The sequence below is a fragment of the Anneissia japonica genome, unplaced genomic scaffold (genome assembly GCF_011630105.1).
Source record: "Anneissia japonica isolate Jap-2015-1 unplaced genomic scaffold, ASM1163010v1 scaffold287782_len627234_cov183, whole genome shotgun sequence".
Lineage (NCBI taxonomy): Eukaryota > Metazoa > Echinodermata > Crinoidea > Comatulida > Comatulidae > Anneissia > Anneissia japonica.
In genome coordinates this window covers 1-21,547 of record NW_022695201.1, presented here as the reverse complement: position 1 = coordinate 21,547, position 21,547 = coordinate 1, and the positions used below count along the sequence as shown (strand labels likewise).

The 21,547-nt window shown below is 34.2% G+C and overlaps 1 protein-coding gene across 1 annotated transcript in view; it reads right to left on the bottom strand.

Annotated features, from left to right (window-relative positions):
- LOC117101436 (cadherin-23-like) overlaps window positions 1-21,544 on the bottom strand; it is a gene marked incomplete at its 5' end in the record, with an annotated part of 44,215 nt that extends 22,671 nt beyond the window's left edge. The window contains 33 exons of the mRNA XM_033241414.1: window positions 1,028-1,161; window positions 1,304-1,475; window positions 1,573-1,689; window positions 1,823-2,266; window positions 2,437-2,562; window positions 3,109-3,237; window positions 3,497-3,646; window positions 3,796-3,897; window positions 4,516-4,614; window positions 5,515-5,765; window positions 6,389-6,565; window positions 6,928-7,132; window positions 7,821-8,107; window positions 8,758-9,076; window positions 9,305-9,450; window positions 9,650-9,818; window positions 10,012-10,262; window positions 10,709-10,808; window positions 11,436-11,535; window positions 11,742-11,866; window positions 12,386-12,516; window positions 12,769-12,871; window positions 13,822-14,076; window positions 14,580-14,828; window positions 15,521-15,770; window positions 16,741-16,955; window positions 17,338-17,487; window positions 18,089-18,268; window positions 18,825-18,934; window positions 19,363-19,441; window positions 20,440-20,565; window positions 21,117-21,221; window positions 21,494-21,544. Of these exons, the coding sequence (XP_033097305.1) occupies window positions 1,028-1,161; window positions 1,304-1,475; window positions 1,573-1,689; window positions 1,823-2,266; window positions 2,437-2,562; window positions 3,109-3,237; window positions 3,497-3,646; window positions 3,796-3,897; window positions 4,516-4,614; window positions 5,515-5,765; window positions 6,389-6,565; window positions 6,928-7,132; window positions 7,821-8,107; window positions 8,758-9,076; window positions 9,305-9,450; window positions 9,650-9,818; window positions 10,012-10,262; window positions 10,709-10,808; window positions 11,436-11,535; window positions 11,742-11,866; window positions 12,386-12,516; window positions 12,769-12,871; window positions 13,822-14,076; window positions 14,580-14,828; window positions 15,521-15,770; window positions 16,741-16,955; window positions 17,338-17,487; window positions 18,089-18,268; window positions 18,825-18,934; window positions 19,363-19,441; window positions 20,440-20,565; window positions 21,117-21,221; window positions 21,494-21,544 (5,607 nt within the window). The remainder of the gene's footprint in view (window positions 1-1,027; window positions 1,162-1,303; window positions 1,476-1,572; window positions 1,690-1,822; window positions 2,267-2,436; window positions 2,563-3,108; window positions 3,238-3,496; window positions 3,647-3,795; window positions 3,898-4,515; window positions 4,615-5,514; window positions 5,766-6,388; window positions 6,566-6,927; window positions 7,133-7,820; window positions 8,108-8,757; window positions 9,077-9,304; window positions 9,451-9,649; window positions 9,819-10,011; window positions 10,263-10,708; window positions 10,809-11,435; window positions 11,536-11,741; window positions 11,867-12,385; window positions 12,517-12,768; window positions 12,872-13,821; window positions 14,077-14,579; window positions 14,829-15,520; window positions 15,771-16,740; window positions 16,956-17,337; window positions 17,488-18,088; window positions 18,269-18,824; window positions 18,935-19,362; window positions 19,442-20,439; window positions 20,566-21,116; window positions 21,222-21,493) is intronic.
- Between the last annotated feature and the right edge of the window lie 3 nt (window positions 21,545-21,547).

Sequence of the window (21,547 nt, the reverse complement as noted above, 5' to 3'; positions counted from 1 at the left end):
CCACTGGATTTTCATTGCATGACTACACTTTGAAGTTTCTTAAACCATTGGTTGGTTGTACTGTACCAAAACATACACATGTATGAATTTGAGTTTCAGCATCATTGGAGCTTTAAATTGCACTACACAACCAAGGACTTTTAACTGTTACCAGGATAGGAAGCTGGCTGGTTGAAGCCGTCTAACTTGAATTAGCCTTATGTGCGGTATTGTTATGCAAATGAGCCAGATAAGCACAATCTGCACATACTCAGAAAAACTAAACTTTCCTTGGTGACACTTCGTATCGGCTAGGCGTACAGCAGCTAGGCCTAGCTTATGTTATTTTTGTTTGTTACGCACCACTGACTTAGGCAGTTTGTCATCACTTCGCGATGTCTACCGATTCGTGGAAAAGGCGTATTAAAATCCAAATATTGGAGTTTGTGAACAATACATTTTAATTTTATATAGGTAAGTAGTAAGTATATGAATAATTTTAATGCACTAGTTAGTTGAAAACTTCATTCCAATTTGTTTTGGGTCTTTTTTCTGCATTTTCATAAGCGGTTAGACATGGCCTAGGCCGGGTCTAGGCTAGCCTAATCACATCAATTTAAAATCAAATTTGTAGACATACTTGCCTTATATCTTAACTTGCAGGTGATTTTATTGGTAGACTAGTTTGTTTTTAAGTGTGTAAGTATGATTGATTTGCATGCTAAGTGAAATTAGTACTCTTATTTTGCTTTGTTTTACCGTACCGTAATTCAGGGCTAGGCCTAGCTGTACGCCTAGTGGCCATCGTGTGGCTAAGGAAAAGTTTAGTTTTTCTGAGCATGCGCAGATTGTGCTTATCTGGCTCATTCGCATAACAATACCGCACATAAGGCTAATTCAAGTTAGACGGCTTCAACCAGCCAGTTTCCTATCCTGGTAACAGTTAAAAGTCCTTGACACAACTTAAGAAAAAATGACACTGTAGATACGACTTGCAACAAGACTTTACTCTAATCAGCAGACATTATTTCAATAGATTTCTACTTGCCATTCCTGTTAGTGGTGGGTTGCCGTCATCACTTGCTGTGATAATAATCACGTGGGATGTTTCTGATTCATAATCAAGTGTTACACCTGGTCTTAACATTAAAACACCTGTATTTGGATTAATCTCAAACAAACCTTAAAAAGAAAAACCCAATCACATTAAATCAATAATGACATCACTGATCATATAGCAATACATATTGGGAAATAACGTAGAGCTTTTTGTGTTACACTCTCTGAGTGAGTATTCTATAATTTTCAATATAGTAACACTTACCCTGTGACATGCTGTCGATACTGTAAGTAATGACAGGCATTTCATCATCGTCTGTTGCTGTGTAAACACCAATGACCTGTCCTTGCTGTTCTTCACCAATATCCACTGGTCCATATGATGGTTGCTCAAATGAGGGTGCATTGTCATTCAAGTCCTCGACGATCACTGTCACCTGTAACCATACACAATAATCATTATAGAAAACAGAAATTTCTTCGACCAATAAAAACTTGATGCATGCTTTGGTCATAATTTGTTTTCCAACTCACTGTAGCTGTTCCTGTTAGCCTGTCAGCCTCATTAACTGCCTGGTCAACTCCAATAACAGTTAAAACATAACTTGCAGCAGTCTCACGGTCCAACTCAGACACAACCATTAACAAACCCTTCGGAAATGAATATATAGAACATCAACATAAACATAAGTTGACAATTAATTTAATAATGGATGGTGATGGTGAAAAAAAAAGACCAAAAGAGAAGAAACTAATGTTTAGAAGTCTATGGAAATATATTTACTGTTCCAGAATTTATGACGAATGTTCCATTTCCATCAAGAAGCATGTATAGAACACGTCCGTTTTCACCATTATCATCATCGTTGGCTGTGATTGGTCCAAAGGTTATGCCTAGTGATGCTGGGCCTTCTGGGATCGTGTAGGTTACAGAAGCTGGGTCAAACGTTGGAGTGTTATCATTCTCGTCTAAAATGATGATAGTTACCGGGACAGAATCTGAGAACTGAGGAATACCGTCATCTGTGACCTGAACCATGAGGTTATAGACTGGAAGCTGTTCCCTGTCCGTTGGATTTGATGATGTAGTAATTTCTCCCGTATTCCGGTCAATTTCAAATGCATTTCCTTGGTTACCGGACACAATGAAGTATGTGAGACGAGCATTGTTACCTGCATCAACATCGGTTGCGGACACATTCACAACAGGTGCTCCTTCAGCTGCATTCTGGGGAGGAAATCAGAGTGAGAGAATTGGAAACAGAAGTTCACCGAGGTGTAATATTTTAGTAGGATGGACACCATGGAAGAAAATTAATTCTGCCAGAATTGAAGTTCTATTAATATATTTTGGATAATATTAGCATGGCTCAATTTGTGATGAAAGGTCATACTTACCTCATTGATACGGCCAGTATATGAGTTTTCTGCGAATTGCGGTGGGTTGTCGTTCACATCTTCCACAGTCACATTTATTCTGATTGAGTTATTCAACGAAGGCCTACCAGCATCAGACACAACCACCTTGACAACAGACACAAAATTTTCATAATCAGATTTGTCAAATTATGTCAAAATATATTTAAATGTAATAGTCAAAATCATCATATGTTTAAATTCTAGGAAGCATTTGTTTAAATAGAATACATTTAAGCTGTAGAATCATTGTTGTTATGATGTAGTTTGGGCACTACTGGAGAGCATTACCCTATATTGAATGGACCTTCCAAGAGTGTCGATCAAACTTAAAAACTAACCAATCAGAATGTCTTATTTAATAGGTGAGGCCCGGATAAGGCAGTTTTCTCGCAAACACCAGCATGCTGTATGTTTATGACCGCCATGAGGGTCATTTTGTGTATTAACAAACATCCAAAGAGCGGGCCTTAGCGCAACAATCAATATATAAACATTAATGGTGATGTTGGTAGTTTGTGAGTGAGATTTAGTCTTGATGAACTGACAAAATGCTGACTGGATAAAAACACTGGCATTTGTAGGTTTATCCATGTAAGTATTGAGAAAACATAAATTATTTGCTCAGCCTTTAGATAGTAGCTATTTTCATACCACAATACTGTATTCCATTTGCTCTTCCCTGTCTAGCAATCGACTGGTTCTCATCTGAATCAGGTTATTGCTGCCCTCATCAAGGTAAAATGTTGTTGGATTATTTCCTGATTCAATTCTGTATGTGACCTATAAAAAAATAGAATAACAATTGTTTATTTTACATCTAATATGTTAATTACACATTGACAGTGCCAGAGGAATTTATACCCTTGTCAATGCGGTACCCTGAGCCTAAACCCATTTTTAATTTAAAAGCTAAAGCAGGTAGTTCAACTTGGCACAACATTGCGATCAGAGTTGGACACTGGAAGCTCAAAGAACTCCATGCCACATTCTTCTATAATTTTAACAATAAAAATAATACATTGAATAAAATTACATTTACCTGTCCGTTAACATCTGCATCAGGGTCAGTTGCCCGGAATGATGTCACCGGGTAATTTGCATCTACATTCTCAGGGATACTGACGAGGACAACTGGACCTACATCAAATGTTGGTGTATTGTCATTCACATCTACAACATCAATGCGAACCTAAAGAAAGATACATTATATTACGTTTTATAAAAAACAATACACTGACATATAAATTACAATTATAAAAGAAAATATATAAAAAAACACTATGAGTCAGTTAATTTCCTTAAAGGCATGTCTTGAAGAATAAAATTATTCAAGCTCACTTCTGCTGATCCTTCCCCAGCACCGCCATCAGAGGCTAACACATTGAAAGTATAAAGGTCAGTGTCTTCTCTGTCTAGCGGTCCACTTGTTTTGATCTCACCCTGAAAAAAAAACAATAAAAGACCAATATTACCAGAATTGGCTCATCTTCACTAATTGTTGATAAAGAAAGAACTTTTAATAAGAGAGGTCTTTTAAAACCATCAAAATATGCAACAATATTTAAAAATACTCATACTATAATATTATTTCTGTACTCAACATACAAAACAAATTCATTAAGTAAAAACACTTCTAAACATAGAATGGGTAAGCTTTTCTTTCAATTCATCTATATTGCTTTACAGCGAGAAGGAAACGAGAATATTCTTCATTCACGCAGGGCGTATATAGGCGAGCTAGGGCGAGTCCATTACTTTTCTTTTATGCTCGAAAGCTAAGTTCCAAAGCAAATTTAAGCATTTATTGGATATCCAGGTAAGTATTCATGCAATAGACTCATTAAGTTTTAATGTATTAATAAAATTAATAAAAGAAACATAAGAACACTGGCAAATCTAGAGTCTAAAGGTGTAGAGTAATATCTCTCACTTACTGTATGTACACCTCTGTGTCTCAATAGGGATTGCATGAGAAAACTTGGCCACAGGATCCAAGGGGAAGTCAATAAGACAATTATTAAGGTTTAGATAAAAATGAAATTAAAAGTCAAAACTTACTGTTGTTGAGTTAATTGTAAAGAGGTTACGTATGGAGGAAGGGGCGTTGGAGCTGATACTGTAGATGATGGCGCTATTGTCAGGGTCAGTGGCAAATACCTAAAAGACATTGATACAAAAAAAAAACTGAAATATAACAAATAAACCATTATTACTTAAATTAAAATATCAAGATTAAGTTCAGCTTTATTTATCCATGTAGGCCCAGATCAACACAGGGGTGTTCTTCCCTGGGGTAGTGCACCCTTTCGGGTCATTTTCAGTATTCCAAAACTTATCATAATTTACGCGCCGTACGCTCATTTCCACGCCCACAGCACATACTGAAGCTGGAAATTACGTTTCGGTTACATGTTTTGGGTTTGTGACACTGTATTAATATCATTACTGTGCGCAGGGACGTTAAGACGTAAGTGTACACATTCTTAGTCCTTAAAATGCTCAAAATTACTCTTTTTAAAAACTAAATAGAGCATGTTTTAGCATATAATAATTTTCAATCCGCACATGCTTCGTGAGGGTCAAAGTACGGCGGATCACCAAACTCATCCTCAGTGACAAGTTCAAATCTAGTTGTGTTTTTTTAACTGTGAACTTTTAACTGTAAATTTGATGCAATTCAGCATATATGCTGCCTATCAAATATTGAATAAAATTGAAAAAAAAAAATATATAAGCCAAGATTATTTTATTCTAATGCTTCTTTACAACATCAGCTTCATTACAATTGATACTGAAGAAAAATATGTTGATGAAGCAAGATGACCTCCAAGTCTTAAAACTGATCAGATATTTAAAAACCATGGTGACACAATGGAATTGAACCACCATTCTATAGCCTATTTTAATACCAAGAATGATAATCAGGGAAAATATGTCTATATCTAACAATAGACAGGCAAACACCTAGAGATTAGGGCAGCTTCAAATATGAGAATAAAAATGGTTAATAAATGAACAATGACTGAAATATTTATTTGCAATAAATGATTGTTATACCTGCAAGACTACGGTACCAGGAGGAGTGTCTTCAGGTACTGCTTCTCGATACTGTGTCTGTGAGAACTGTGTCTGCTCATTGACGTTGCTAAGTTGGATAATAACTGTAGACGTACCATTGTTGAACGGTAAGGCTTGATCTCTTGCACTGATCACAAGAGTGTAATTACTAACTGATTCAAAGTTCAAAGGGTTTGCTACAGTGATTTCTCCAGTATCCTCATCCAAGAAAAATTTACCATCTTCATTTCCTGTAAAATTAAGTACAAAATTTTCATTTTTTTTTTTCTTCTCAAAATTGGAGCAATTCAGGCAAAAATGAAAAAAAAAAAGACAAATTAAACCAGTGATGGTAAGTGAATGAGCAGATGAAAGCTCTCAAAGTAATAAGATAAATCAAACAATTCACATTTTAATACAAAGTGAATGACAAGCAAGGATATGTGGCGAAGACAAGCAAAATCAGTCCCTCCTCGCAAAAGTTAATACAGGGATAAATGGTAAAATGGGAGTTATAAAATGGTAAAAGAATCATTTAAATACAACATTTCATTATGAAGTTACAGGATTTTAAATATACAGCTGTTTAAAGAACAATATTTGAGAAAGCAGCCTTCAAAGTTTACGATTTTGGGCATTTATCAGGCAGAAACCATCACCAAAATCATTAAAAATGGTTGTTTTAACATTGAAATGGGGAAATAACAACAAAGCATGATGAATAGATATATATAGGTTAGTTTAGTGCAATAAAATAGATTTTAAAAATGTAGACATTCCAGCATGTTTAGGCCATTATTTCCGAAGCATTATTTGCGACAAGTGACTTGTTTGGCTTGTCTTTGCCACATATAAAAGACAATAAAGTATTTACCTTGATCAATGAAATATTTAACCTCTCCTCCTGCACCAGTATCTGAATCTGTTGCAATGACTGAGATGACGAATGTCCCCACTGGAGAGTTCTCATCCAGGTTTATACGCTGGTAGACCAACTGGCTAAACACTGGAACCTCATCGTTGATGTCTTCAACAGCAATATTAACGCGCACTGTTATAGGAGCGAAAAGAATATGACTATAATAGTGCTCCCTGACATGCATTTGCAAGCCTAAAGGTGAACGTGTGTTTACATCACAGTTTAACTTTGATCAATTCCAAATACCATTAGAGCTATTAATACTACCGATTGCATTACACGAATCACAAAAATCACACAATGTTTACAATTTTAAGAATGATAATATACAGACTAATCGTAACCCGTGTTTGTGCTGATTTACTTACCACTGAAATGCATAGCTTAGCACTACTCTCTGCTTTCTCATTTTCAAATTGCCAAATTAATTTTGTAAGTAACTTAAAAAATTGTGATACGAATTTTATAAATAGCAGCAGCACTTATAGTCTTACCATAATCAGGAGGGAGATTGCTTCGTGGATTTGATGCCTCAACCTCAAGTGAGTACGCATCAATGAATTCACGGTCCAAAGGTGCACGCCCTCTACGAATGGCTCCAGTGATTGAGTCGATTTCAAAAGCGTTGTTAATATTACCTAGGATTATACGATAGTTGATTTGTGCATTCAAGTCTTCATCAGCATCTGTTGCTTGTACCTATAAGAAATTCAACAAATCAGAGGCGATGTTAGATTATAGCCTGGTTTCCTTAAAATCGTAACACTGTCGCTACAGTGTTTTCAGCGCAATTGTTGTACAGCGTAGTGGTCCCTGACGCAATTGGGAAGGCTCCCTGATTCAACTGACCAATCAGCATCACCGAAAGCTATCAGTGATAGCGTTTAGCAATCGTATGGAAAACAAGCTTGAGAGTGAGATACATACCTAAAAAAAAACTGATAAGTGCCCTTGAAACTTAACTCTCATCCATGAAAGTAAATAATGGAATCACCCTAGTTGCCTATATACACCCATGCATGAAAGAACAGATTCCTCGTTTCCTTTGACTTACATATATTTATATTTTCATAATTAAAGATGTACTACCAAGTATAAAATCTAATAACCTTTGAAATTCAAATGAATTACTTAATTTGTATATTTCAAGTTGGCAAATTTAGGGATTCTTGTAGCTAAGAGTGTGAATTCAGCAGTGATGACTTATTATAATTCTTCAAAATATTCTACAATATTGGGGTGTTTTTAAAGAAACAATGGCGATTAGTCGGTTTACCCAGGTAAGTATTCACGAAATAGACTGAGCAATTCAACATTTTATATGAATTTTTTTATGATTTCATCAATGTTTTTGGGTTGCAATAAAAATTAGGAAATGTTTACGAACCGTAACTAATGTCTGTTGGTTGACATTCTCTGGCACGCTGATAGAATACGAGTTCTGGATAAACCTTGGTCCATTGTCATTCACATCCGTAACAATAATGCCAACGGTCCCTGTTCCTGTATGCTGAACACCGGAAATCTCCCTATCGGTAGCTTCGATTGTCAGTGAGTAGTATGGAATTACCTCACGGTCTAACGACTGCAACGTTTCAATTTCACCGGAAGACTTAATGATGAATGCATTGTTTACGTTCCCATTGGTGATTGAAAATGATGTAATTGGTGAGTCTACATAAAAATACATTTTAATTTACTTTTAGTTTTAGAGTATCTATTAAAGGTAAAATAAACAATTATTTTAAACATTATTTTTTTATATTTCAATCATGTCAAATGGCCAATTACATGATACAATAATAATAAATGTAACCAGTTCTGGCAAAACTTTACAATTGTCTGCAAAAAAAAAAAAAACTAAAATTGAATCTTTGGAATCTTTTGTATTTTTAAATTCTTTAGGTATTAATATTTTAAAATTGTTTATTTTGTTAACAATTGGTTAAGTATTAGTCAAGTTAAGAATATTTAATTCATTGGATAGTAGGTTCTTGAAAATAGATTTAAAGTCAGTAATATAATATTCAGGTATGTATTTTTAAAATGATTTTAATATACCTTCGATATAAATTTACTTATTTATATGTGGTAGAATTTTTCCCCAATACCTTTCATACCAAACAGAAAAACCTGAAATTGCTAAAAATATCGATTCTTACGGCTGCTAGTGCAAAATTTGAAATGCTGATAAATGCAAGGTTGTGCCAAAGCCAGCCACAAGTAAAGCTTTGCATACTCGGCAATGACGACAAAATCAACAACCTTGCAAGATAAAACGCAATATCTTCCAAAGAAAATACTATGAAGCAATTATTACTCACGAGAATCCTCATCACTTGCACTAACTCTGGTAACAAATGTCCCTGAAGGATCACCCTCTGATACGGTTACATTCTGACTTTGAATATTCAGCACCGGAACGTTATCATTTAAATCTATTACTGTAATAACGATGTTGGCCTGGCCAATGTTTAGTCCATCAGAGACACGACCAATCAGAGTATACGATGACACATCCTCCTGGTTGAGTGGCTTAAGTGTGGTGATATTACCAGAGTTGGAGTCTATTGAAAACACTTCATCAAAACCTTGCAAGGAATATGTTAAATCATCACTTGGATCCAAGTCAGTTGCTGAAATCTGATTTTAAAACAAGACGTAACAATTTAATCAAAAAAACATCCATTTGTGTGTGATTTGTAACTTACTGAATACAATAAACTTGGTGATAATATGTCATAAATGAGGGTTAAGAACTGCAGTTGTTTTCACTTATGATTAAAAGGACTTGCACTCTGGACTCTGGGACTAAAGTTCAGCACCATAACCATCTTTTTGCCATTAAATTTCACTACAAACCAATCTCACCTGCCCAACTATTGTTCCATTTGGTTGATTTTCTTCGACTTCGAACACATAATTTAATTGCTCGAACATCGGAACATTGTCATTCATGTCGATAATTTCAAAGTTCACCTGAGCAAAGGGTGTGGCCTGACGTGATGGGAAACCACCTGAAAATAAAGTGCAAAAACAACACCAAAATTAGTACAGTAGGATTTAAGTCTAATATTTTATGTAATTTAAGTTACAGTTCTCCAGTGGTTAGCATTTATACAATTCACAAACGCTCATATGACGTTGTGTCTAGCCTTTAGTAAATGAAAAGAGGAGAGTGGGATTAATTATTTATTAAATAAATTATATACATACTGTCACTGACACTGACAACAAGGTTAATGGTACTCTCTGCTTCACGGTCAATTGGTCCAGTCGTTGATATCTGGCCGGTTTCATTGTTGATGGTGAAGTATGGACTTGGAGAAAGAATTTGATAAATCAATCTCGAGTTCTGACCAATATCTGCGTCAGTTGCTATGACCTATAAAAAGTTCAAAATTGAGTGTCATTTCAAATAATGGGTGCACTTCTGGAAAAAAGCTAATATCAATGAATTTATTTAATTATTTTGAATTACAAGTTTTATATCTGATCAAATCCACTACTGATTATGACTTCAATTGTTATAATTATTATTTTAATATTATTATCAGTACCAGTAGTAGAAGTAGTACCTGAACAACTTCTTCTGCTGCTGAATTTTCCGTAATGCTAACATCATACGTATTTTGAATCCAGACGGGACTGTTATCATTAACATCAAGAACTGTCACTGGCACGTTAACTAAAGCAATACGTGGTGATGCTCCGCCATCGGCCGCTTGTATGGTCAATGAGTAAGACGGTCTAGTTTCACGGTCAAGACTCCGGAGAAGTGTAACTTCCCCTGAATTCGGATCCACTTGGAATACAACAGCAGAGTTTTCTGAAAGATAAATCAATCCAAGTTAATTATTATACTTTAATTAGCCAAGTTTCAGTCATAACTTGATTAATTTAAATATTCTTTATTGAGTGATTAATAAAATGCAGATTTATTTATATTAATTTTTAAAAAATCAAAATAGTAATAGCAACCAATCTTCCACAAACTAAAACAGAATTATTATCAATAAACAAAACAATAAATAAATTAAATAACCAGTCAAAGAAGAAAAAAGAAAATCAATGTTATTAACACTATCCCAAAACAGGACAGCATATTACAAAGATACTACAAAGACACATAGCATTGATTGCAATAAAGTGGATTTGAGATTTGAGGAATCAAAAAATATATACTAGGCCTGTTAAAAAAAAAAACTATTGATATGAAAATATTCAATAATTAGTATTTACATTAGTATTTAATTTTATGAATTGGATCAATACCTATATTTCCAGCTACTATGCTATAAGTAATGTCCCCATTCACGCCTGAATCTCGGTCTACTGCCGATACAACCCCTATGGTACTAACTGGTGACCGGTCCTAAAAAATATAAAACAAATTTTACACTTCATTTGCAATCCAATTTTAATTAAAAAATAACAGCAATAAAGGCAAGTACTTAAAACCTTATGAATGACATGACATTGATTTAGGCAAAAAAATTGCCAGGATAGAAAGATATGGAAAATATTAACACAAGAATAAGTATGGATTGGATTGGATTGGATTTATTCGGTGTAAACACAAAGGATACTCCACGAAAGTCTAGAAGAAGACTTATTTCCAGTGGGGTCCTTTTGGTGGTGATTGGGCAGTACGCCGGGAGACAATCCCCTACTCTTTTCCGAAGAGTGTACCAAGTTCCTTAACGTGCACATGGGCCTTAAATGCACACAGGACCAACGGTTTAAACGTCTTATCCGAAAGACGGTGCGCTGATGTAACTTGTATTTCAGCCCTCTAGCTGAAACACATGGAGAGGCAGCGATGGGAATTGAACCAGGGACCTAGAGATCTCCACGGTTCAGCGCACACACAGTGCCTACCACCAGATTAGCCGACCGAGCTAAGTCAGCTAATCTGTAGAGCAGCCAAGAAATCATTTGGCAGAACGGCAATAAAGAAGAAGAGACACCACAGAATTATAGAAGAGACACAAATTCTTACCTCTGATACCTCAAAAGCATAAGGTACACCTACAAACTCAGGGCTGTTATCATTTATATCCACAACAGACACAATCACTGTTCCAGTAGATGAACCAGACCTATATATATATATATTAAATAAAATTCTTGATATATTTATTATTCATTTATTCTATTCCAACTAGAAACCAAAATCAAGATTCTTTGGTAAATGAAATAGTATGCCATTTTAAATTCAAAATAAACTTATAATTACACAAACATTATTAAAATTTTTAACATAACTTGTGATGATAAGAAAGTTTGCATTTACAAATTAACTTACGCAGGTGGAACAGCTGTGGCGTTGTTTTCGGCCAAAATGCGGAGAGTGTAAGACTGAGTGTTTTCATAGTTCAATACTGCGGTTGTTCTTATCTCTCCAGTCATTCCATCAATTGTAAATTCCCCCTGTGAAATGAATAAGACAGTGTGACTATGATTATAAGAAACATAATTATTAGGAAGGTTATGAAAGCATCACCATAACCAGTGTGATATATTGCCAATTTTGAGCTAATGAATTTGTAAAATTTAATTAAATATTTAAATTGCATATACAATTCAGGTCTACCTCCAATTAAAGACCACTTTTATGACTGGGGTTTTCATGTTTTTAACAGCTTTGGTCTCTAATTAGAATAATAGAAATAAAAGACATTTGTTAATTTGGGACCACAGAAAAGTGGTCTTTAATTGGAGGGGGACCTGTATTTAACTTTTATGCGAAAATAAGAACAAAATATTTTCTTGAACAATTAACAGATGCATAAAATACCATTTTTATATACAGTATTTTACAAACACCCATAAATTGGTTAATTTCAGCATTTATAAAGTCTTTAAAACAGCACAAACCGCTTTGTTTCAATTTGTGTCTCAATCATTGGAAATAGAAACCTTATCTGACTACATATGCAAATTATTCACCTCACTGTCTCCACTAATGATAGAATATGTGATGTCTCCGTTGGGACCCGCACTATCCCTGTCAAAGGCATTGACATCAGCAACGAAGACCCCAGTGCCTTGCTCTTCCATCACCGTCACTTGCTGCAAAACTATGGTATAAGAACAACCCCACATGATCACTCATATGTTTATCATTGCAAAACGGAGAACATATAATGCTATGATGACAAATCTTACATTAGATTAGACACTTGGATAGACAAAACCAACCAAGTGTGATGGACCAAACCATTGATATGTAATAGTTAAAATATTAAACTATTAAACTATAATTTTTGCCATTTTGTATCAAATATATGCACAAGCAAAAAGGGAACACTTGCCTTGTGGTTTATACTTACTGGGGTTAAACTGTGGATCATTATCGTTGACATCTTCTATGGTGATACTAACAGTAGTTGTGCCGGTCATCTCATTGGGTTGAAAGCTGTCAATGGCTATCACCTAAATGAAATTTAAAATGGTCAAAATGAAATAGGAATACTCAAATGCCTACCACGCACTGATGAAACTAGTGTTGACTGAACATTCTTGCAATGTTAAGACAAGACAAATTTAGGTTTTTTTCAGTGATGGATTTTTTTTTTATTCAGTAATTGTTTAATTGGGAATACATTAACTACTACCTTTGGCTATTTTGTCTTTCCTGGACTGGCAGATACTGTTACTATTTTTATTTTATTTATATTATTAGGATAGCTTTGTAAAGTTTGTTGTTTGCCCAAACTATTATAAAATAAAAAAATAAAATAAATATAACAACTACACCAATACTTTCTAAAAATTAATCAGAAACAGTGCAGCTCATGAGGGAACATAGCTTAAACAATTGTCTAGCCCTGGGTGATGTCTAGGGGGTGTCCTAAAACCATATTTGTGAGGTCTCACCACGAAATGAGATGCATCGTTGGTGAAATCATATTGAGATACTGTATTCACCAAAATAGGTCAAAGGCAACATTTTTACAAAATTTTGATTTTAATGTTTTTGAATAACTTGATACTTATATTTTATGATTGTGTACTTTTTAAGTGAATTTTCTTACTAAAACGGTGTTCTCTTAGCATATTCTGTAATTCAGTCCTATTATTTGTAGAGGTTACTTTATCTTTGTGGCCGATTTTCTCAAAACCTGGTTCTCATACACCTAAATTTTAATTGATAACATCTCTGGATCTATTTATCCTAGGGAAGCCATTCAAAGACCAAATTAAAGCTTATAATGTGATCTACCAAAATGTAATATTAACTAATTTTTTTATTTTCTAACGATGAGACTCATTTTGTAGTGAGACCTCACATTTAATCTAATAGTACATCATTTGTATATATTAAGATTGTATTTTTTTGACTAATCTTCATAAATGGCAGAGTAAACATATCATCATCTTACCTGCAATTCATAACTTGTATCACCAGCCTCATAATCCAAAGATCTCACAGTCAAGATCTGCCCGGTGGATTGAAATATTGAGAAGGTGGAGCTTGGTGGACTGATGTAGTAGCGGAGAGAGGGTGTACCGTACTGTGGTGATCTATCGCCATCAGTAGCTACAACCTGAAATACGCTCTGACCAGGAGGTATGTTCTCGGGAATTGTGAAGGAATATGATGATTGGTTAAACACTGGGGCATTGTCGTTCGTATCCTAAAAAAATATAATAAACAATCAGAATGATTTAAAACTAAAACTAATAAATCTGATAAAAACTAATAAAATCAAATCAAATATTTCAGGGATTCAGTATTCAGTATATTTATTGTCATTTGTAAAAAAAACCCATTTTTTTTAATTAGAAATATAATTGCAAGGGTCCGCTCATTAATAAATAACAGAAATAATAACTAGGTGAAAAAGTAGCAAAATCAGGTAATAAACTATCCCCCGCCAGACACCATCTCCATATTTTTGAATCAAGGTTTCGGGGCTTGAAAATTGAGATTATAATGTTTAAACTACTATACAAGGTAAAAATTATCCCCCGCCGGACACAATTCCGGTATTTCTGAGTTGTGGTTTTGGGGCCATTATATATCAAGTATTAGGTTTAACTGTACTAATTAACAATAGGTATCTTGTAATTTGGCCAATAAGAGGCTGATATATATATATTTTCTCTCTACAAAATCCAGATATTTCCTTGCTCTTACCAAGACAATAATGTTAAGAGTTGCTGTGTCCGATAAACCATCAGAATCCTCAGCGATAACAGTAACTAAAATCGACCCATCTAGGACGTCATAATCTATTGGGGATGTTGTATAGATGTAACCCACGCCGGACACTGTCTCAATACGCAGACCCATGTACTCCAAGACTTTCATGGTGTCTCCATTAGGACTTGTCACTAGGAAGCTGTACAATGGTAGATTGGTGGGGTCCATATCAGAATCGGTAGCCTACAAATATCAAGATTTTTTTCAAAGTTATATGTGACTGGCTCTGGCAAATCCAGCCGTTTGTAGGAAAAATTTAAATTTGATTCTTTAGTGATTTTACTTTCTACATGAAAACAGTGTTTATTTGATGGAAATTGGTTGAGTATCAGAAAAGTTATGAATATTTAATTCATTGCAGGTATCAGCCATGAAAGTTTTGAGAAAACAGCTTCCAAGGATTCAGAAATTATTTATTTGTATGTTAATAATAATTACTACACTTTTCAAGTTAGATTTGATGATTGAAATTTTGCAGAATTGTTCTTCAATATATTTTCTTTTATAAAATGCAAAAACACGAAAATATTCAAAATTTTGGGTGCTTGTAAAAATTAGAAATGGCGACAAATGGCGGGTATTTTAGAGATGGTCACATATACATATGTGTCAAATTTTGTGTTTCTTTAACAAAGTTTATATACACTTTTCAAAGTAAATTTCTTTACACACAACAGCAAATACACTCTCCAAATTTCATGTCATCCAATACGATTTTTGTATAGTGCCACAATCTCTACTTTACTATTAAAGTGTCATGTATTGTTTTGTTCCATAAAACAATAAATTATACAAATTCATTTTTTCTATCAGTTCCATATAAATAATTCTCTTATAAACGTTATAAACATTAAAATTACTGTCTAAAAATATACCTCGAGAGTCCAAAGCGGGTTACCAGGCCCATAATTCTCATTCTCAAAAGTGTTCAAATCGTAGCGATCACGCGGGAATTGTGGCGCATTATCATTGACATTCTCAACGTTTACTATTACTTGTGCAGTTGCTGTTCTTGGTGGATTCCTATTATCTGAAGCCAGTACGGTAAAGATATGTTGAGTTGAGTCCTCATAATTCAATTCCTGGGTTGTCGTTATATTTCCACTAACAGCATCAATTTTAAAACTGTAAGATAGTCAGAAAAGAGAAATTTGAAATAAAATAAAGCAGATAAATAAGTAGATCCACATACAGCATACTTTATAATATCCACTGCTAGAAATTATGTTGCTCTCTTACAATAAGTGAAACTTAATCTCGAAAGCTCCGATGAGGACAGTATATTGGCAGTAGAGCTAAAAAAGATCAATTAATCAATCAACTATTAATCAATCAGCCTAGTGTTTCTAAAACTCCTCATAAGGGCAGTTATTAGAGAGAGTTAAGCTAAAAAAAGATCTACTAATTAACTATTAATCAATCAGCCTCATGAGAGAAATATAATAGAGGCAGTAGATCTAAAAAAGATTTATTAATTAGATCTCCTCATTTGCGCTAAAAATACATTAAAAAAGTTTTTTTTTTGTCAGTGATATCAGTAGATCTCACCAGTGCAAAATTATTTTTAATTTAAATTTATTAATTTATCAATATTAAACATTTCTTAGCTGTGTAATAAATAATTTATATGTAATGTCAGTACTTCGTTAGTACTGTATATGCTTTCGTATATATGCTTTAAAATTTTACTATTTTTTGAATATAAAAACATATAAACAAAATAAATAGAGAGAGCAGCTTAGCTCAGTCAGCTAATCTGGTGTGCCACTGTGTGTGCACTGAACCATGGGGATTTCTATGTCCCCGGTTCAATTCCTATCGCTGCCTCTCCTTGTGTTTCAGCTGGAGGGCTGAAATACAAGTTACAATAGCGCACCGTCTTTTGGATGAGACACTTCAGCCGTTGGTCCTGTGAGCATTTACGGCCCATGTGCACGTTAAAGAAAGCAGTACACTCTTGGGAAAAGATTAGGGATTGTCTCTCGGTGTACTACCCAATCACCACCAGAAGAACCCCACTGGAAATAAGTCTTCGAGACTTTCGTGGGCTATGTTTAATGTTTACACCGAATACATCCAATCCAATCCAACTAACCTGGGATTATCCGAAATTTCATAAGTCACTAGATCGCCATCATTATCTGTTGCTGTGACTCGCAACACCATTGCTCCCACAGTCACGTTTTCAAGTATGTTAACAAGATATGATTGTGGGGAAAAGAAAGGCGAGTTATCGTTCTCATTCATCAGATTAACAATGATTGTCGATGAGGTTTCCTTTGTTGGATCATTTGCATCTGTTGCATAAATCTAAAAAAAGAAATTTTTTGATTTTTAATCAACAAAATCAAGAATACATTACACTTGCATATTTATACAAATATTACAGCTGAAATATTATGGAATTCTCTCCAAGGAGCTGAGTATGGGTTTCATATGTGCTTTAAAAATAATGATCGGTGGTAATAATATAAGTGTTTACAACAGGCCTTATTAGCATGAAGCGATACAAAAGTCTAAAGATTATTATTATTATTATTATTGTTATTTATTATTGTTATTGTTGTTATTGTTATTATTGTTATTTTTATTATTGTTATTTTTATTGTTTTCATTGTCATTGCTATTTGTTATTGTTATTATTACATATTCCATTTGCATCAATATCATTAATTTTAATTGGAATGTTTACCTCAACAGTGTAACTACTGCTTGTCTCATAATCCAATGTACTTGCTAAGCTTACAACAGGCATGGACAGTCCAATACCACTGGTAGGGGCCACACTGAACAGGTTTCTGTTGGTTCCTCTTAGACTGATCGAATACGCAGAATTAATGCCCTAGAATCAAATAGAAATTCACACTTAATCCTTTTTATAAGCAAAAACATATGTACACCAAGGAATATATTATTTGTGTACCTGGAAAGCTTTGTTATTACACTTCACCCTTCAATTTGAGACCAGCGGGGACCTAAAAATTTGAAGTGGTCTCGAAATTCGGTCTCCAATTAGATGGTTAGCTTGGTGTTAAAAGATTGACGCTTGGTTTTTTATTCTTTGAACAAGTGGTCTCGAATTAGCGAGGTCTAAGAATTAGAGGGTTCTCTATTTGGAAAGCACACTCTGGTCATGATACAGCTCCATATACTATGGGTTGATTCAAGTGGAACAATTATATTTATTCGCTATTCACTTCACAGGCTGCCACTATATTATACGCTCATATTCTTTTATAAATTCCAGCTTAGAACTACATCAATATAAAACTACTAGCATAATAAATATACCATTTTGTTGTAAGTTGAATTAACATATACTGTACTGTGCTTTCCGTCAAAAAATGCCATTTTAAACTTACCATAGATAGAAGGAAAAAAATCGAACTAAAAGAAATGAAATTCAAATATACTTTCGCAGAGTTGACAGAAGACCAACCTACCGTATCTGTGTCGTTGACCGATATGCCCAGATTCAAAGGCGTGTTCACAGGTGAAAGTTCAGAGATAGTTTCAACATAAATTGGTGCATTAAAAATGGGGAGGTTGTCGTTCACATCAGCAACACGGATTGTGAATTCTGTGATGGCGCTAGCACCTCCTGTTGGCCCTATTTCTGTTGCCTAAAGATGTAAAAACATTATATTTCTTTAAAGATTTGTCTAAAATGTATTCCATTTTTATTCAAACACAAGTAAACATACTGCATTGCAGGGCAATCTACAGACATTAAAACCTTCATTTGATTTTTTTAAAACTACAGTAGTTGGCAGAAAGGGAATGAATGTATTCTTTATAGTAGAAAATCTGATAGGTAATAATGTTTGATCTCAATGGTAACATAATTGAGAGTATTTTAAGCTAGTCATCAATGGTTGTTTCTTTATTGTTCATTTTATTGTTCATTACATAATTATTATTAAGAAACCAGTTTTAATTGGTACAGTATATTAGTAAAAAAATAGACAAATGTAGTTGACAGGGGTGCCAGTTGCTTTTCCCCAACACCTAGTCTATTGCTCCCCAACAACAGACACACCCACCTCAGATCCACCATGTTTAATTTCTTTTATGGCTCCCCGCCAGCTGTGCCAGGCCGCCTCGACAGCTCGATCCAGGCCGCCAGGCCACCTGCCGCGCCACCCCTAGTAAAGTTTGGTTTCACTTGATTAGACTTACCCTGACCACAACTGTAAAAGTTGATGGTGCACCCGACTCCAGATCAATCATATTGGCCAAAGTCAACACTCCTGTTGATGCGTTAATGCTGAAGAACCCCTGTTCATTCCCTATATTAGAAATATCATTTTTTTAATTATGAATAATGACATTGTTATATAATAGTGGAAAAGGTGATCTGAAGTGTATTAATTACTGTCATATTTGACAACGATCAATCTTTGTTATTCAGCTAATTATAAGGGACACTCTCCCTTGGGGCCGATGCTTGCGTTGCAGTAGTCCACCCACCCAGAGACCCAGGATTAACTGCTTAACATCATATTTGAAGGATGAGGGAAATAGGGCAATGCTTCTTACGTATGAATATTCACAAGAATCAGGTTTCTAAACTTGGAAAAAAGTTCTCCAAAGTAATAATATAAAATAATTATGTTGATAAAATAAAACAAGATGAGGAATGTGTTGAGTATATTAGCCTTTGATGGCAGAACAAGAAGCACTTAAACGGTCTATGGAATAGTCTTGTAGCACTTACCTGAAATAATGCTATACTGAATTATATTTGGATTGTCAACGTCTTGATCTTCTGCACTAACTACCTGAACAACACTTCCCTAGAAGACAAATAGTAGGTTTGAATAATGTGCATTATGATTGAAAATGGAAGGAGATAGTCAAAGTATGACAAGTAGGCAAGCCCCATCTTTCCAATTCCCTTCAAGTTCTTGTAAATAGATTGGGAAGAATTTTACTGTCTGCTGACGTAAAAACTCCAACTGTTGATATTTTAAATGCATTAGAATGGAGCAAACTTAGTGAAAAATGGGAACAACAATTACTTATAATGATTTTTAAGTGTTTAAATGACTATGATCCATGTTACCTATCAAATAATTTTATGTTTAATGACTGTCTGCACTCACATTGTACTAAAAGTCAAAGTAAAAACATTCTTATAGAACAGTCTTGGAGTGCAATATGCAAGGTATAAGAACTTTCGTATACCGGTCTACTAAGCTCTGGAATAAATTCCCAGATGATATTAAAATAAACTTTAAATCTATGACAGTTTCAAAATTTAAAAATTCTATATCAGGTTTGTAATATCTAAAACAAATATTTCCTTTACCTTGCCTATATTTTTTTATTTAAATTTTTTTATTGTTATGTTAAACTATAATGTATATAATTATTATTATTATTTATTTTTTTTTTACCTTGTATATACTTTATAAAGTTCATTGTGTGATTTTTCTTATTTGTTAATACTGAACCACATTGGAAATCAATGCTTTAGCACTGAAAGTGTCATTCAGTATAAAGAGAGAATAAATAAAAATGACTGACATTCAGAGGCATCGCAATTTTTGTTTTTCTCCAAACTATCACTGTTCTAAAGATTATTTTAATGGTGGGAGGCACAAAAATCTTTTCATCAGACCTACAAGTTAGAATAAGTTGTGAAAAACATTAAAAAGTTGGATCTCGTACATTTCTCCCTCTTCACCCTATTCTTGGTGAATCTCATTACAGTCTAGTACATGAATACACTTGACTTTAAAAATACATCTACAATGGTGTAAACTAATATTAACAAAACTTGTGCTCTTACAACTGATGTTTCCTCATCTACCGTAGGTGAGTAGGGTATGTTGACAAACACCGGATCAGAATCTTGAACATCTCCTACTGTAATGATCACTTCCTCCTCGCTTTCCATACGAGGTACTCCACCATCCTGAAAATTTTTATACAGGCAGTAAGTGATCGTAATCAAAATGACAAAAAAAATCAAAGAAAACTGCTACAAATTAAAATCTATAGTCAATCTTTTACCTTTGGGTTTTAGACAAAATTTAACTGTAGTAACTTTCCAACAAAGGCCAAAATAATGACATATGTCATAGTTAGTCATAGAACACAGTTTGTTTGTTTAAATTTGATAAAGCGTTTTCTTATTAACACTGGCCACAATCATGTTCTTTTAATTTCCTATATAAGGCTTCCCATCCCAAAACCAGCATACTGTCGCTATATGTTACACTGAATAATTAGCAGAAAAATGTGATAATATTGTATACTTTAGTACAGAGAAGCTGTAATACTTTTACTTTGACAATAATAAGTCGATTCCAGTAAATGAATAAATTTTATAGTTTATAATGTGGAGAATATGAATGTATTAAAAAGTAAATTATCTTATGTTGGTTGCTGATACTGGTTTTGGCATGGCAAGCCCCATATAGAAACCATATGTATTTTCATGTTAATTTCTGATAATTTACTCACATAGGCTCGCACTCTTAACTGATAGCTTGCGGATTCTTCAAAATTCAATGTTCCGATGAGGATAATTTCACCTGATGAAGGAGATATCTCAAACAGTTCTGATGCCTGTAAAAAACGTAAAATAATTATACAGTAAAACTCCATCAGTATAATATTGTAAAACAGTATGTTTATTACAGATGTAGACAGACTTTGAATAAAAAGCCCTGACTATCAAATTTTATGTAAAAAAACATATGACATGCCCAAATATGGTCATGATGACATCACATCGTCACCATATATAGGCACATCATGACTATATATGAGCATACAACAGTTTTTTGTCAAAGAATATTTTATAGCATAGACAGAGCTTAGTGGATGCCAATACATACCTCTGCTAGTTGATAAGTTACGGCACCATTTTGGCCACTATCAAGATCTATGGC